The sequence below is a fragment of the Microtus oregoni genome, unplaced genomic scaffold, assembly GCF_018167655.1.
Source record: "Microtus oregoni isolate MIOR12 unplaced genomic scaffold, Mior012 000032F_ref0000030, whole genome shotgun sequence".
NCBI classification, from domain to species: Eukaryota; Metazoa; Chordata; class Mammalia; order Rodentia; family Cricetidae; genus Microtus; species Microtus oregoni.
The window spans coordinates 11,426,269-11,439,673 of NW_024543091.1; the positions used below are offsets into that span (position 1 = coordinate 11,426,269).

Genomic DNA, 13,405 nt, shown 5'->3' on the forward strand with positions numbered 1-13,405 from the left:
TATTAAGTTATGAGCATATGTTTGTTGGATTGTAGAGAATGGTTTCATATGTTCTTTCCCTACCACCATCACACGGTGAGCTAAACGTGCCTGCTCCTGGCATTTCATCTTATTAATGAAATCAGGGCTCAGATGAATCAGTTGTAAAACACCAAAATTCTGCCAACATAAAGTAAAAAGAAATCAACAACAACAGCAAAAACCACTAGTATCATTTTTTAAATGGATTTTTCTACTCTTCCACATCTTTTGTAAAGCACACTCTATAAAGATAAAAGTAAAGCTGTGTTGTAATAGGTTGTATAATGCCACTTCAGAGGTGTCTCAAAAATAAAGACAAAAATTTGTATAAGTCATATATAGAAAACTCAAAAATTGTATTTTTAACAAACATGAAAGTAAAACTCTAAGTCAATATTTCACTTCTTCAATTTTACTTGATCTATGTCGTTCGCTCAGTAACCAGAGAAATTAAATTCAGTGGATATGACAATCAAATCATCTAATTACCTAATATTACACTATACATACTCAGCACGCTTAGCAGATAAAGGCTGCAAACATTGAGAAATGACACAGGAAGTGGTTTGGCATATTACAGACTTCTGATGAGCAGCGCCACATGGTGCCACTTGAGTTTTCAGGACCCCCTTTATCCTTTCTCATTAGACAATGTCAATCAAATCTTTGCCTTTCCTAACTCGAGAAGGCCATCAGATATATAGAATAAGCAAAATCTGAGAAAATTAGGATTGCCCTTAGTTTTGAGCCATTTGATACGCGTCTCTGAAACTGTAATCTTTTTAACGAACTACACTGCTTATTGGTTAAACAGGAGTCACTGTGTCTTGGAAAAGACTCAAGGGTTGCAAAGCTTTCAAGACGGCTCTCTTCTGATTTAGTGATTCAGTGTCCCAGTCATTTCTACAAAGCTGATAGCTCCAGCCATTGAAGCTCTTGGAAAACAATAGATAAAAATAAGTAGCTTTGTGTTTAGAGTGTTTCTCTGTATGCACACGTTTATGTACACGTGTCCATGTAAGTGCATGTGCATGCATTTGGAGACCAAAACTTGACATCACGCTCCACTTTATTTTCTGAGATGGAGTCTATCACTGGGCCTAGAGAGCATCAATTCTAAGAGATCAGCTAGGATGGTCCAGAGAAGCTCCTGCCTCTGCCCCTTGGCCCTGGGACTTCAGTGTGCATCACCACACCCAGCTTTTTATTTTTATTCTTTACCATGGGTGTGGGGATCCAAACTCGAGTATTCAAGCTTACGTGGTAAACACTCTACCAGCAAAGATATCTCCCCAGAGCCCTCAAAGGGGGTAATTTTAATAGGTTAAATTAACCATGTTCTGTAGGTAGACATTTAGGTGATATTTTCTATTATTTTAAAACTGTATGACATCATCTTTTCATAAAAGAAAAAGTACCATCCAAGATCAATTCACAAATCTTTCTAACATGTTCAGTATCAGTAATAACTATAGATTTGACGTTTAGGGGGAATCATAGCATGGGACTTGTGCAAGCTCTAAGTGTCTGCATTTCACTGATACAAACTGTAATGCCCTAGAAGACAAATCTACAAAAAAAAATCGTGGTTTCAAAAATCCATATGTTCTAGTTTACCTCTGAAGTTGTGGATATTCAACTGATTTCATAGGTGTCAACATGTTTTCCTATTCTCAAACAAAACTACTTTTTTCTTAGAATTTCTTTTATTTCCCCTTTCGCTCTTCGTAGAAAAACTTCTACATTGCCTTTAGGCAATGAAATTTGCTTCAGGATAATCGAGTATTTTATCAATGAATACAATGGCAGCCATTCTGTGATTTCATTCATGTGATTCCATTCATGATTGTAACTTAAAATAAACCCTCTCTAAGTCAACACAAAATTAGGTGTGAATTCCTTTGAAGTATAAAATTTCTCTACCAAGAACTATCACCGGGAGTAGTAGAAAAGTCCAATCATTTCCTATGAACAGTCTAAAATAAACCTGTCACTCGGTCTCCCTGTTTTTATTTGACATTTTTTCCTGAACTTAGGACCTCATGCCTGCTAGCTAAGAGCTCTACCGCTGTGCCAGTCCTTTGACTGAAGGGGATAAACTCTTGTTGTTTCAAGGTGCCCACACTTTTCGTAGTTCACAATAGCAACGTCAAGAAATCAACGATCACTTAACTTGGAAGTTTTCACACATGAAACAGAGAGTTCACTAATATAAAATACTAAGGAAAACAGGAAGAAAGAAAGCATGTCCCTGAGCTCCTTGGGAAATGAAGCTATCAATGGATGATAGAAAAATAAATGGACTTTTAGAAATCTAAATGCAATTGGTTGAGGGGTGAATGAGAAAGTGAAAGGATTGGAAAGGGAAAATAGTATGTAATTTGGGGGCTTAAGTGGTTACAAAATCAAGTAGGAGAGGTTTTTCATTAAGGGCAGGAAAGGGAAGGGAAGGGGAGGGGAGGGGAGGGGAGGGGAGGGGAGAGGAGAGGAGAGGAGAGGAGAGGAGAGGAGAGGAGAGGAGAGGAGAGGAGAGGAGAGAGGTAGAGGCGGAAAAACGAAAAGAGAGAGAAAGAGAGATGGGAGGGGGGCAGGTCCACCTTTTAAAGAGGAACATAGTGAATGTGCATAGGAGGTGCTCTTAGTGGCTGCAGCTGAGGATATATCCTGTCAGAACCTCAAGGGCAGGCCAGTACAGATGCCTAAATACTAATACTTACTCTTCCATATCACAATCCATGATGAAAGGAACTCAGGTCAGGAACTCATAACTGGAGTCATAATCAGTTACTAAACAAATAAATCCTCCTATGTCTCTTCTCATCAACATCACCACCATAGTATTGAGGAATTAATCAACAGTTCTAGTATTGAGCATGTAAACAAAATGTGTCACAATAATAAATTATAATTTCTGAATTTTCTCTGAAAAGTTTGCCCAGCCCCAATGGTTATATCTAGATACACTTCCACATCTAAGACTCAGGGAACACTGCAGAAGAGGGAACAGAAAGCTTTTAAGAACCAGAGGATCGGGGAGATGGTGTGAGATGGTGTCTCCTAGTGATGTCAGAAACTATACCCATAAGGTCTCACCGATATGACTGCCTACACAGGAGCTAAACAAGGATGACACCAATGGACGTACCAATGTGGATGGGGGAAGCCCCAGAGGCCTCAATGCTACACAACAAACAGGCGACTAAGATAATGCAGAGAGTGGGAGAAATAGCCTTTTCCAGGAAGAGTGCACCAGTTAATAGTCAGCCCTGAAAACATACATAAGTAACATCACACAAACCGAGTAGGTTATACTTAGGAATATATACGTATATTATCCATACATATATGCATGGAAGACAGTGAAAAGGAGACCATGTATTTGAAAGACAGCAAGTAGTGGTATATGGGAGGGTTTGAGGGGAGGAAAGGGAAGGGGGAAAGAATGTAGTTATAATATAATCTCAAAAAAAAATAAAAGAAAATATGGGGGGAAAGGTTAAAGCTTAGATTGTTTACTGATTGATGTTTATAGTTGACCTTTACTATATCACACAAAACAAACATGGACTTTTAAAATTCTAAAAATCATGAGGATCATTGTTACAGAACATCTGATTCTGTTATATTTTAGATGTTTAGGCAAAAAATTAGTCAAACAACCAGGAATTATAGCACACGCCTTTAATCCCAGCACTCAGGAGGCAAAGACAAGAAGATCTCTGTGGGTGTGAAGACAGCCTAACCTACATAGTGACTTTCAAACCAGTCAAGACCACAGAGATCCTATCTTTTTAAAAAGGTAAAAGAGTAATATTAAATTAATGGAAAATACCACTGAAATAATTTTTAAGTTTGATTTATATTAAGAACATCATTATTTTTTACATTGTATGGTTTTATGTTATAAATAAATTTTAATATTTGACAAATTTTAAGTATCATTATACCAATTATATCCTATGTTACCCTGCAAAAGAAACTAATTTTTATGTGCCACCCAGTAAATACGCAGAAGTTCCTCCAAGTCAAATAAGAAAAAAAGGAGATAAAACTACTTCACAGACAGTCCAATCATTTTTCAACCCCAGGAAGTGGACACTGTGCCCAGGGTACCTTCTCCAGAGCTCACGAAAATGTGCTGTGTCTTACGGTCCACCTGAGAAACACTCAGGGAAAAATCAACAAATCCGCTCTTTTCTGAACCAAATCATTCCCACATTCAGGTTTATAGCTGGAATCTTCTAATGCAGCAGAACTTCCCACCTTGGAAATATGAACGCTTGGGAGAGGATCATTCTTCGTCAGTTAAGGGAGATGCCCTGGGTCTTTTAGAAGGTTTAGCAGAACCCACTGTGCAAACTCAGAATAGCCGCACATTCGATGCCACTGGTATCCACACAGATCTCACACCATCTCCATTATTGTGACAACCAAAAATATCTTCAGACATTGACAAATGGTCCCTGGGGAGCCATGTGGCCCTAGCTGAGAAGCGCTGATAAAATCAAGTTTGATCCCTGTATATAAGAAATATAAGCTGTGTTTGAGTGCTGCCTTCTTGCACAGGACGCAGTCAGCCCAGTCTCCTTTGAGAGCCATGCTCTGCTACCCTCAAGGGACCAGGAAATCTTCCAGTGTAGAAACTGTCAACATACATACATTTGGAAGAACGTCCACAGAAGAATTCCAAATCTTAAAGAGGCAGAAAGGGGGAGAGACGGTGAGAATGGGAAGCTGACCATGAATGGAAATGATGACAGCGGACCGTGAACTGAAACACACCGAGGAGAGTAGGTAGCCAATGGCGTGGAGCAGTCTAGCTTAACACGGTTCTACAGTGAAGGCTAGAGATTTATTTCCATAGTAGAGCATTAGAAAAAATGTAGACTTCTAAAAAAACTCATTTTCATTAGGGAGAGAGAGAGAGAGAAACTAATTTTTAGTTCAAATGAAACACTTTAGTACAGCGCTAGACACAGGAAATGTCCATTAAATGAACCATCACTGGTTCATCGCTGTTGATCGTTTTATTTGGGCATTATTTAATTGACTAGATATGTAGGCCTCCTAACATTTCAGTGCATAATACTTTAAAGCTAAAATCCACCCGTTCGTCAGCCTATAAAACGTTCCTACTCATCCTGAAAGGTAAGCACCTAGCGCCCTCCCCTGAGGCTCCTCACCCGCCCACATGAAGAACTCATTTCCCTTCCTTCATGCTTCCGCATCACTTAGTGCATACTTACATCATAGCTCTTAGCACATTGTGTGATTGTTATTAAAGTCTGTGTGAGGCAGACTCGCCACATCCCGTGTCCCCCAGGCTATGAGCTTTGGAGATCTTATTTACTCTGCCTTGGGTCCTCTGTGCTCGCTCAACAAAAGCGTGCGTGTGGCGCTCAGCTGCATGATCTGGAAAATTTAATAGTGTGGAAACCTCATTTCTCAATAATGTCAATATATGAGGTGTGACTGAAGAGCAACGCATTCTATATGGAATTTTGGAGCTGTTGGTTTTATATAAAACGACTCAAATAAATGAAATGATAGAAAAATGTGTTACTTCTTGAGCAAGAAATAAAAAGACTTGGATACCTATCAGAACACGTTTTTAAATTGCATGCATTTAAATATGCATAAGCATAAATCATGGATGTAAGAGATGGTAGGAATGAAATAGAGAGAGCGTTGCGAGTTCTGTAGAATAAACAAGTGGGAAAGAAGGCCATAGAATGGCTCTGTCTGCTTTTCGGTGTGATTGCATTATACTGAGAGAGGAGTCACAGACTAGCTGGTTAGACCAGCCGGGGTCCCGAATCTGAAACATATTCAAAGCATCCAAACTATAGCAAGGATCCTCACCCACACAGGAAAACAGTACCTTAGGGACAGCAAGCTCCCACATAAGATAGTGCATAGGTACTATTAGAGGCACTGAACTAGAAAGTGCAGTCCATGAGGATTTCAACTACTTTTGAGGGTTACATTAAAAATGTTACAAGTTTGATGGTGAAAGCTTTGAGAGATGGCAAGTATTTTGAAAACATGAGACACTATTTTATTTTCCTACCTCTGTTTTAGATCTTTAAGGAATATCATTTGTGTATTATGTATGTACATATGTATGTATGTACATGAACATGAATAAATTATTTCAAAGATTTATTTGAATTTTAAAATTAATTTTTGTATTGCAATTCTTTCTGTTTTAACTGTGATCATATAATGTGGAAAAGAGGAATTTTTAACTTGGTTCTTTTCTCACAGAATTAAAGTCAAATTAGTATGAAAAAATTCAATATGAAAACAAAGAGAATTAATTCTTAGTTTTCACTGGGGAAAAATTCCTTCCATAGCTGGAGAAATACATGAGAAACTTATTTTTAAATCTTGATATTTTATGTTGGTCCTTCTTACTAAGGAGTGGTTGGGAATTCTTCTTAGCATATATGTAACATAAAGTTGTTTCTCTCTATCCTGCTCTCTCTCTCTCTCTTCATGTGTGCATGAAAAATTATCCTGAAGAAAAAGAACAATTGACATGTGCTGGTCAGTTTTCCATTGCTATAATGAAATACTTAAAATAATAAACATATAAATAAAGAGAGTTGTTCAGACTTGTAATTTTACCAGCTTCAGTCAGTCTTGGTCAAATTGACCTTTGGAGCCCTGTCTGAAGGAATACATCGTGGTAGGATCCTGTGACTGAACCAACTACTCATCAGCCAAGAGTCAGTGCAGGGAAAAACACAGGGTAAAGGTCCCACATTCCTCTTCTAGGCCATACTCCCAATTGAATAAGGATCTCTGGTAAAGTCCCCATTGCCTCTTAAAGACCTAGGGCACCTCTCAACATCCCCCTGCCAAAGATCGTACTTTTGACCTATGGAGGGGTCAAAACTATACAGGACCTGAATAAAAGTTGTCTTTTTATTTTATCCAATAAAAAAGTCTAAATTAAGATTCAATCAAAATATTCCAAATGAGTAAGATCAGGTATATAAATGATTATTTTGAAAAAGATTTGAGATATTAAATAACAAAGTACAACTTAATGTATATTAAATATACATGACTCCCCACCATAAATAATCACAATGTCAAAATATTAATGCAAATCAAACAAGTTAGTAGTTCTGATGATAAAAACAAATGTTTACAATACTCTTCCTTCCACTGTAGAAAAAACAGCTACAAGTAAAAAGAAATTATATAGTTGTAGAAATATTAACTAATGCTCAAAATACTATTTTCAAATTTCACTTAGCTTTAAAGTATGCTACCCTTACTTAGTACCAAACAGATATTTTGTAGGGCACATACTGGCCCTGTGCCTTAATTTTGTGAGTAGAACCACGGGTTGGATGTCATGGGCCACACCTGAAATCCTACTACTTGTTAGGCAGACATAGATCTGTAAGTTCTAACTAGCCTTGACAAGACATTGTCTCAAAAAGAACAAAAAGATCTTCTCCCAATCAGTAGGTTGCCTTTGTGTCTTATTGACTATGTCCTTTGCTTTACAGAAGCTTCTCAGTTTAAGTAGGTCCCATTTATTCAATGTTGCCCTTAATGTCTGTGCTTCTGGGGTTATACATAGGAAGCGATCTCCTGTGCCCAGCTCCTGTAGGGTACTTCCCACTTTCTCTTCTATCAGGTTCAGTGAGTTCGGGCTGATATTGAGGTCTTTAATCCATTTGGACTTGAGTTTTGTGCACGGTGATAGATAAGGGTCTATTTTCATTCTTCTACAAGATGGCATCCAGTTGTGCCAGCACCATTTGTTGAAGATGCTTTCTTTCTTCCATTTTATACTTTTAGCTCCTTTATCGAAAATCAGGTGTTCATAGGTTTGTGGGATAAAATCCGGGTCTTCTATACGATTCCATTGGTCGACTTCTCTGTTTTTATGCCAGTACCACACTGTTTTCATTACTGTAGCTCTGTAATAGAGTTTGAAGTCAGGGATGGTAATGCCTCCAGAAGATCCTTTATTGTATAGGATTGTTTTGGCTATCCTGGGTTTTTTGTTTTTCCATATAAAGTTGATTATTGTCCTCTCCAGATCTGTGAAGAATTTTGATGGGATCTTGATGGGGATTGCATTGAATCTATAAATAGCCTTTGGTAGAATTGCCATTTTTACTATGTTGATCCTACCAATCCAAGAGCAAGGGAGGTCCATCCATTTTTTGGTATCCTCTTCAATTTCTTTCTTCAATGCCTTAAAGTTCTTGTCAAATAGATCTTTCACTTCCTTGGTTAGATGTACCCCAAGATATTTTATGCTGTTTTTGGCTATTGTGAATGGTGAAGCTTCTCTGATTTCCCTCTCTGCTTCCATATCCTTTGTGTATAAGAGGGCAACTGATTTTTTGGAGTTGATCTTGTATCCTGCCACATTACTAAAGCTGTTTATCAGCTGTAGGAGTTCTTTGGTGGAGTTTTTGGGGTCGCTTATGTACACTATCATATCATCTGCAAATAACGAAAGTTTAACTTCTTCCTTTCCAATTCGAATCCCCTTGATTCCATTATGTTGTCTTATTGCTATTGCTAGAACTTCAAGCACTATATTGAAGAGGTATGGGGAGAGTGGACAGCCTTGTCGTGTTCCTGAGTTAAGTGGGATGGCTTTGAGTTTCTCTCCGTTTAATTTGATGTTAGCTGTCGGCTTGCTGTATATAGCTTTTATTATATTTAGGTATGACCCTTGTATCCCTAATCTCTCCAAGACTTTTAACATAAATGGATGTTGAATTTTGTCAAATGCTTTTTCAGCATCTAATGAAATGATCATATGGTTTTTTTCTTTCAGTTTATTTATATGCTGGATTACATTGATAGATTTTCGTATGTTGAACCAGCCCTGCATCTCAGGAATGAAGCCTACTTGATCATAATGGATAATTTTTCGGATGTGTTCTTGGATTCGATTTGCCAGTATTTTGTTGAGGATTTTTGCGTCGATATTCATGAGTGAGATTGGCCTGTAGTTCTCTTTCCTGGTTGAGTCTTTGAGTGGTTTTGGTATCAGAGTAATTGTGGCTTCATAAAAGGAGTTTGGTAATGACCCTTCAACCGGACTCTCTGAACATGGCGAACAATGAGGGCTGATGAGACGCCAAGGACAATGGCACGGGGTTTTGATCCTACTTAATGTGCTGGCTTTGTGGAAGCCTAGCCAGTTTGGATGTTCACCTTCCTAGATATGGACGGAGGGGGAAGGACCTAGGACTTACCACAGGGCAGGGAACCTGGACTGCTCTGTGGACTGGAGAGGGAGGGGGAGAGGAGTGGGGGGAGGGGGAGAAGGGTGGGAGGAGGGGGAGAAGGGTGGGAGGAGGGGGAGGGAAATGGGAGGCTGGGAGGAGGTGGAAACTTGTTTTTTGTTTATGTTTTTTTTCTTCTTTTCTTAATAAAAAAAATTATTTAAAAAAAAAAAAAAAAAAAAAGAACAAAAAAAAATCAATGATCAAAAGCAGCACTATAGTAAGATATATATTTTTTTCACCCATGGCCAACAATTACTAAGGTTAAGAAAATGACATGGATCTTTCTGATTTCTTATTAGTTCTCTTAGAATTAGCAATGCATTTGTTTGTCATAGCCAGAACATGGAAACAACCTAAATGCCCTCGACAAAAGAATGGAAAAGAAAAATGTGGTACATTTACACAATAGAGTATTACACAGTAGAAAAAAATAACATCTTAAAATTTGCAGACAAATGGATGGAGCTAGAAAACATCATATTGAGTGAAGTAACCCAGATCCAGAAAGACAAATATCACATGTACTCACTCATAAGTGGCTTGTAGACATAAAGCAAAAAAAAAAACAGCCTACAATTCATAATCCCAGAAAACCTAGACAAGATCCTCTTTGGGATCTAATCTACATGGGAAGTAAAAAGAGATCTTCTGAGTAAATTGGGAGCATGGGGACCATGATAGAGGGTAGAAGGAGAGGGGAGATGGAGGGAGGAGAGCAGAGAAAAATATAGAGAGCAATAAAAACAATAAAAAATAAGATATAAATTAGGAATGCATATAGAGTAATATTTATTAAAATCAATTCTCCTTAATTAGTGTTCCTTGGAATAGTAATAAGTGCTACACTTCAAAAATTCCATTAACTAATAATTTTAAAGAAGATCAGTTAAAAGAAAATTAATAGGCTTTTTAACCATGAGCCTGCCTAAGACTTTTTGTATTATGAGCCTTCTCCAGGCTGTCTAACAGAGGTATGTGACATCAGCTTTTCATTTTCACTGAGTATGGTAAGAGACTAATGGAATGTTCTTTGGGAAAATATTACAGAGGAATACCAAGAAAAACCTAAACATTATGGAACTCTAGTTATCAAGGTAAAAAGGAACAAGACACTGACCCTTAAGCATTTGCCTCACCAAAGGATATAGTAGTTTACAGTAAAACAGGTTTGGTCTCATGAGAAAGAAACTACTGGCAGATGAAGAGCATCTTGCTATAACATGTCAATTATCCAACAAAGATAACTAACTAATCATCGATTAAAGGTGTTACCCAAGTGACTTCTGTGTTAAATTAAAGGTCAGAAAGCATGCCTAAGGCCCCTCTATAGTTCATTCTTGATTATTCATTTGCCTTCCGTTATCAGTGACATTTTCACATATTTAATGTTTCAGTCTATCATCTGTTTGCACACAGTTCTCAATATCCTTAGACAGAATATATACTGGCTGGCTGTCAGATTCTAACATAAACAGAACTTTCTTTCTTCAAAAGTCGCATAACTAATTGCATAATATCCCACCCCTCCCTAGAAAATCCACCCTTCACTGACTACAAGGGTACTACATTATTTAAATAATTTTCTATGAAAGTTTTAAGTAGATGGAATAAAATGCAAATTTTCTGCACTGAAAGACAAATTTACAAAATGAAATAAAAGCCCAAGAAAGACTATATAGAGTTGTAATACTGTTTTGCTACCCATGACAATAATAGAAAATATGTAAAATGTAGGAGAAATTTTTAATATTTTTTGTTTTTTGTTTTTTAGACTTAGTTTCAAATTTCATTCATGTATATGTGTGTCTGTCTGTGTGTTTGCATGCACATGTGTATCAGATGCCAAAGGAGGTCAGGAGAAAGGTTCAGATCCCCCAGAGCTGGAGTTAAAGGTGGTTGTGACTGCCTGATATGGGTGCTGGGAGGCACATCATGGTCCTCTACAAGACTGAAGCTCTTAACTGCTGAGCCATCTCACCAGCTCCTTACTCTTCCTTCCCAATGGGCCTCTGCCAGGCTCAGTATCTCCCTTCACCCAAGAAAACATTGAGAACATATAGGTTCTCAGTGGCTTTAAAACTAAAACTCAGTCTTTTTGTTTGCTAGGATAAACAATTAACATAAAGTTGATACCTATTTGTGTATTCCTTGATGATCTGATATATGCTGATCTTAATGGTCTCGTTTTCAAATCGCTGGTGACTCTTGTCCTTATATATCCGGAATTCAGCCGCTGTCACTGCTTCTCCATGCGGGATCTGGGTCAGATCAAACCGAAACTCTTTGTAATGCCTTCTCTGATGAGAAAAGTCCTTGTCTCTTTCAACTGAAAAAAAATTAAAGGAATGAAGAAAGAAAAAATGTTAGCTCTTTATAAAATATGGAAATTAATGATAAATTCTCCACCTTTTAAAATGAAAACAAACTGGATAGTATAAAACTGTGAAAACGCTAAAACCACAGACCCATCTGTGTTTCCAGTTAAAGGAAATTCCACAAACCAATAGCCTTTTAGTTCAAATGCAATATAACTGTCTGGTTTTATACAAATTCCTGGACCCTAAATGGAAAGACTATCCAAAAATGTTTTTAAAAAATAAAGGTTGTAAAGTGATTGCCAATACTCATCGAGCGCCAGAACATAGGTTTCATCCAGGAATTTAAAAGATGCTACGGAAGCCTGACAGTCCCAAGCGAAGGTGCTGGTAACATTATCCTAGCCACAGAGGAAAGAGGAGGAGGACTGGGGTCTGTAACACAGGACCTTATTGGTGGCAGTTTCGGCAACAAATAAATAAGCCAGTTCTTTTTTTGATTTAAACCAAATTTATTTTTAGCTGAGCCATAAAAGCATCATTTGTGTTCATCATGTGACACTTTGATTGTGTGAAGTGATGTGTTGTGTTCACTGCCCTATGTCAATCACCTTAAAGATAAGTCATCTAATGGTGCTCATTCTTTTACAGAAAAAAAAAATTCAAAATCCTTCTTCCGTCTTTGGAAAACACACAGGAAGCGGGACTCATTCTTCTGTGAGACATGTACCAGAACAGCCCCCTCCACCTTACCACAAAGTGTACCACAAGAAAGAGCAATTCCAAAGTGACTCCCCCAGATAAGGGATATTTATTTACTCATTTACTTCTGTGAATGAAATATTTTCTTCGACTTGTAGGCTTTTACATGAATGATTGTTCTAGCAAAACATAAAGTCTAAAGACCTCTGTCTCATCTCACTCAGGGTGAAGAGGAGACCAGTTCTCCCTTTTAGCTACCTTTCTACCAAATGAAATAAAAGATATTGATCTCCTGAGAACAGTAAAAAAAAAATGCTGAAGGATTTAGAACAGTAAATTTCAAGTATATTGTAACATGATATGACTTAGTGTGCTGTCTGACACGGTCTCCGAGTGGCTGCCACAGCTTCCCCAATGAGTTAGCTACAAAAAAGGATTCATTTAGTGGCATTTGCTGTTATTTGATGGACTTAAGTTTCTTTCTCTGTTTATTGATTTTTCAAAATCTTAATTACTTAGAATAATATGGGATAATGTGAAAACAAAACATAATCTGCTACAATACACAATCTCTTAGGCATTTCGTAATTACTGTCAACAGTAATTTAAAATTTTCCCAATCATTTGTTTCATTGTTAAAATTTTAGTGCAAAAAGATAAAAATAATACATACAAGGGCTAGACTTATAAATTTTAAAACTTGTGTTAGCAATCTAGCTGATGCCACTGACGGGGTGCAGATGAGCCAGCCCTGAGAACACGAGCATGAGAGAGCTGGTCCAGCCCCTCATCTGCCTTGTAGTGGCATGGACCCAGGAGAGATGCCCTCATCAACCCCACCTTCTCCTTGCCGCCTATGGCAGGTGGGAGAGATGGTCCTGAGGTCATGAGAACTGGAGAGCTGGTACTGCCCCTCATCTGCCATGTGATGGCATGGGCTATGTAAAGATGCCCTCCTCCTCCTTGCCCCTCACCACCTGCACCAGGTGGGAGACCTGACCTTGGGGGTTTGACAGTGGGAGAGCTGGCCTTGCCCCTCATCAGTTGCAGCACTCTGAAGAGTGACCCTCTACATCACCTGGGCAACGCAGT

General features: G+C 38.1%; 1 protein-coding gene across 1 annotated transcript in view; it reads right to left on the minus strand.

Annotated features, from left to right (window-relative positions):
- Bmp5 (bone morphogenetic protein 5) overlaps positions 1 to 13,405 on the minus strand; it is a 124,522-nt gene that overhangs the window by 61,443 nt on the left and 49,674 nt on the right. The window contains exon 2 of the mRNA XM_041679597.1: positions 11,430 to 11,622. Coding sequence (XP_041535531.1) covers positions 11,430 to 11,622 — 193 coding nt within the window. The remainder of the gene's footprint in view (positions 1 to 11,429; positions 11,623 to 13,405) is intronic.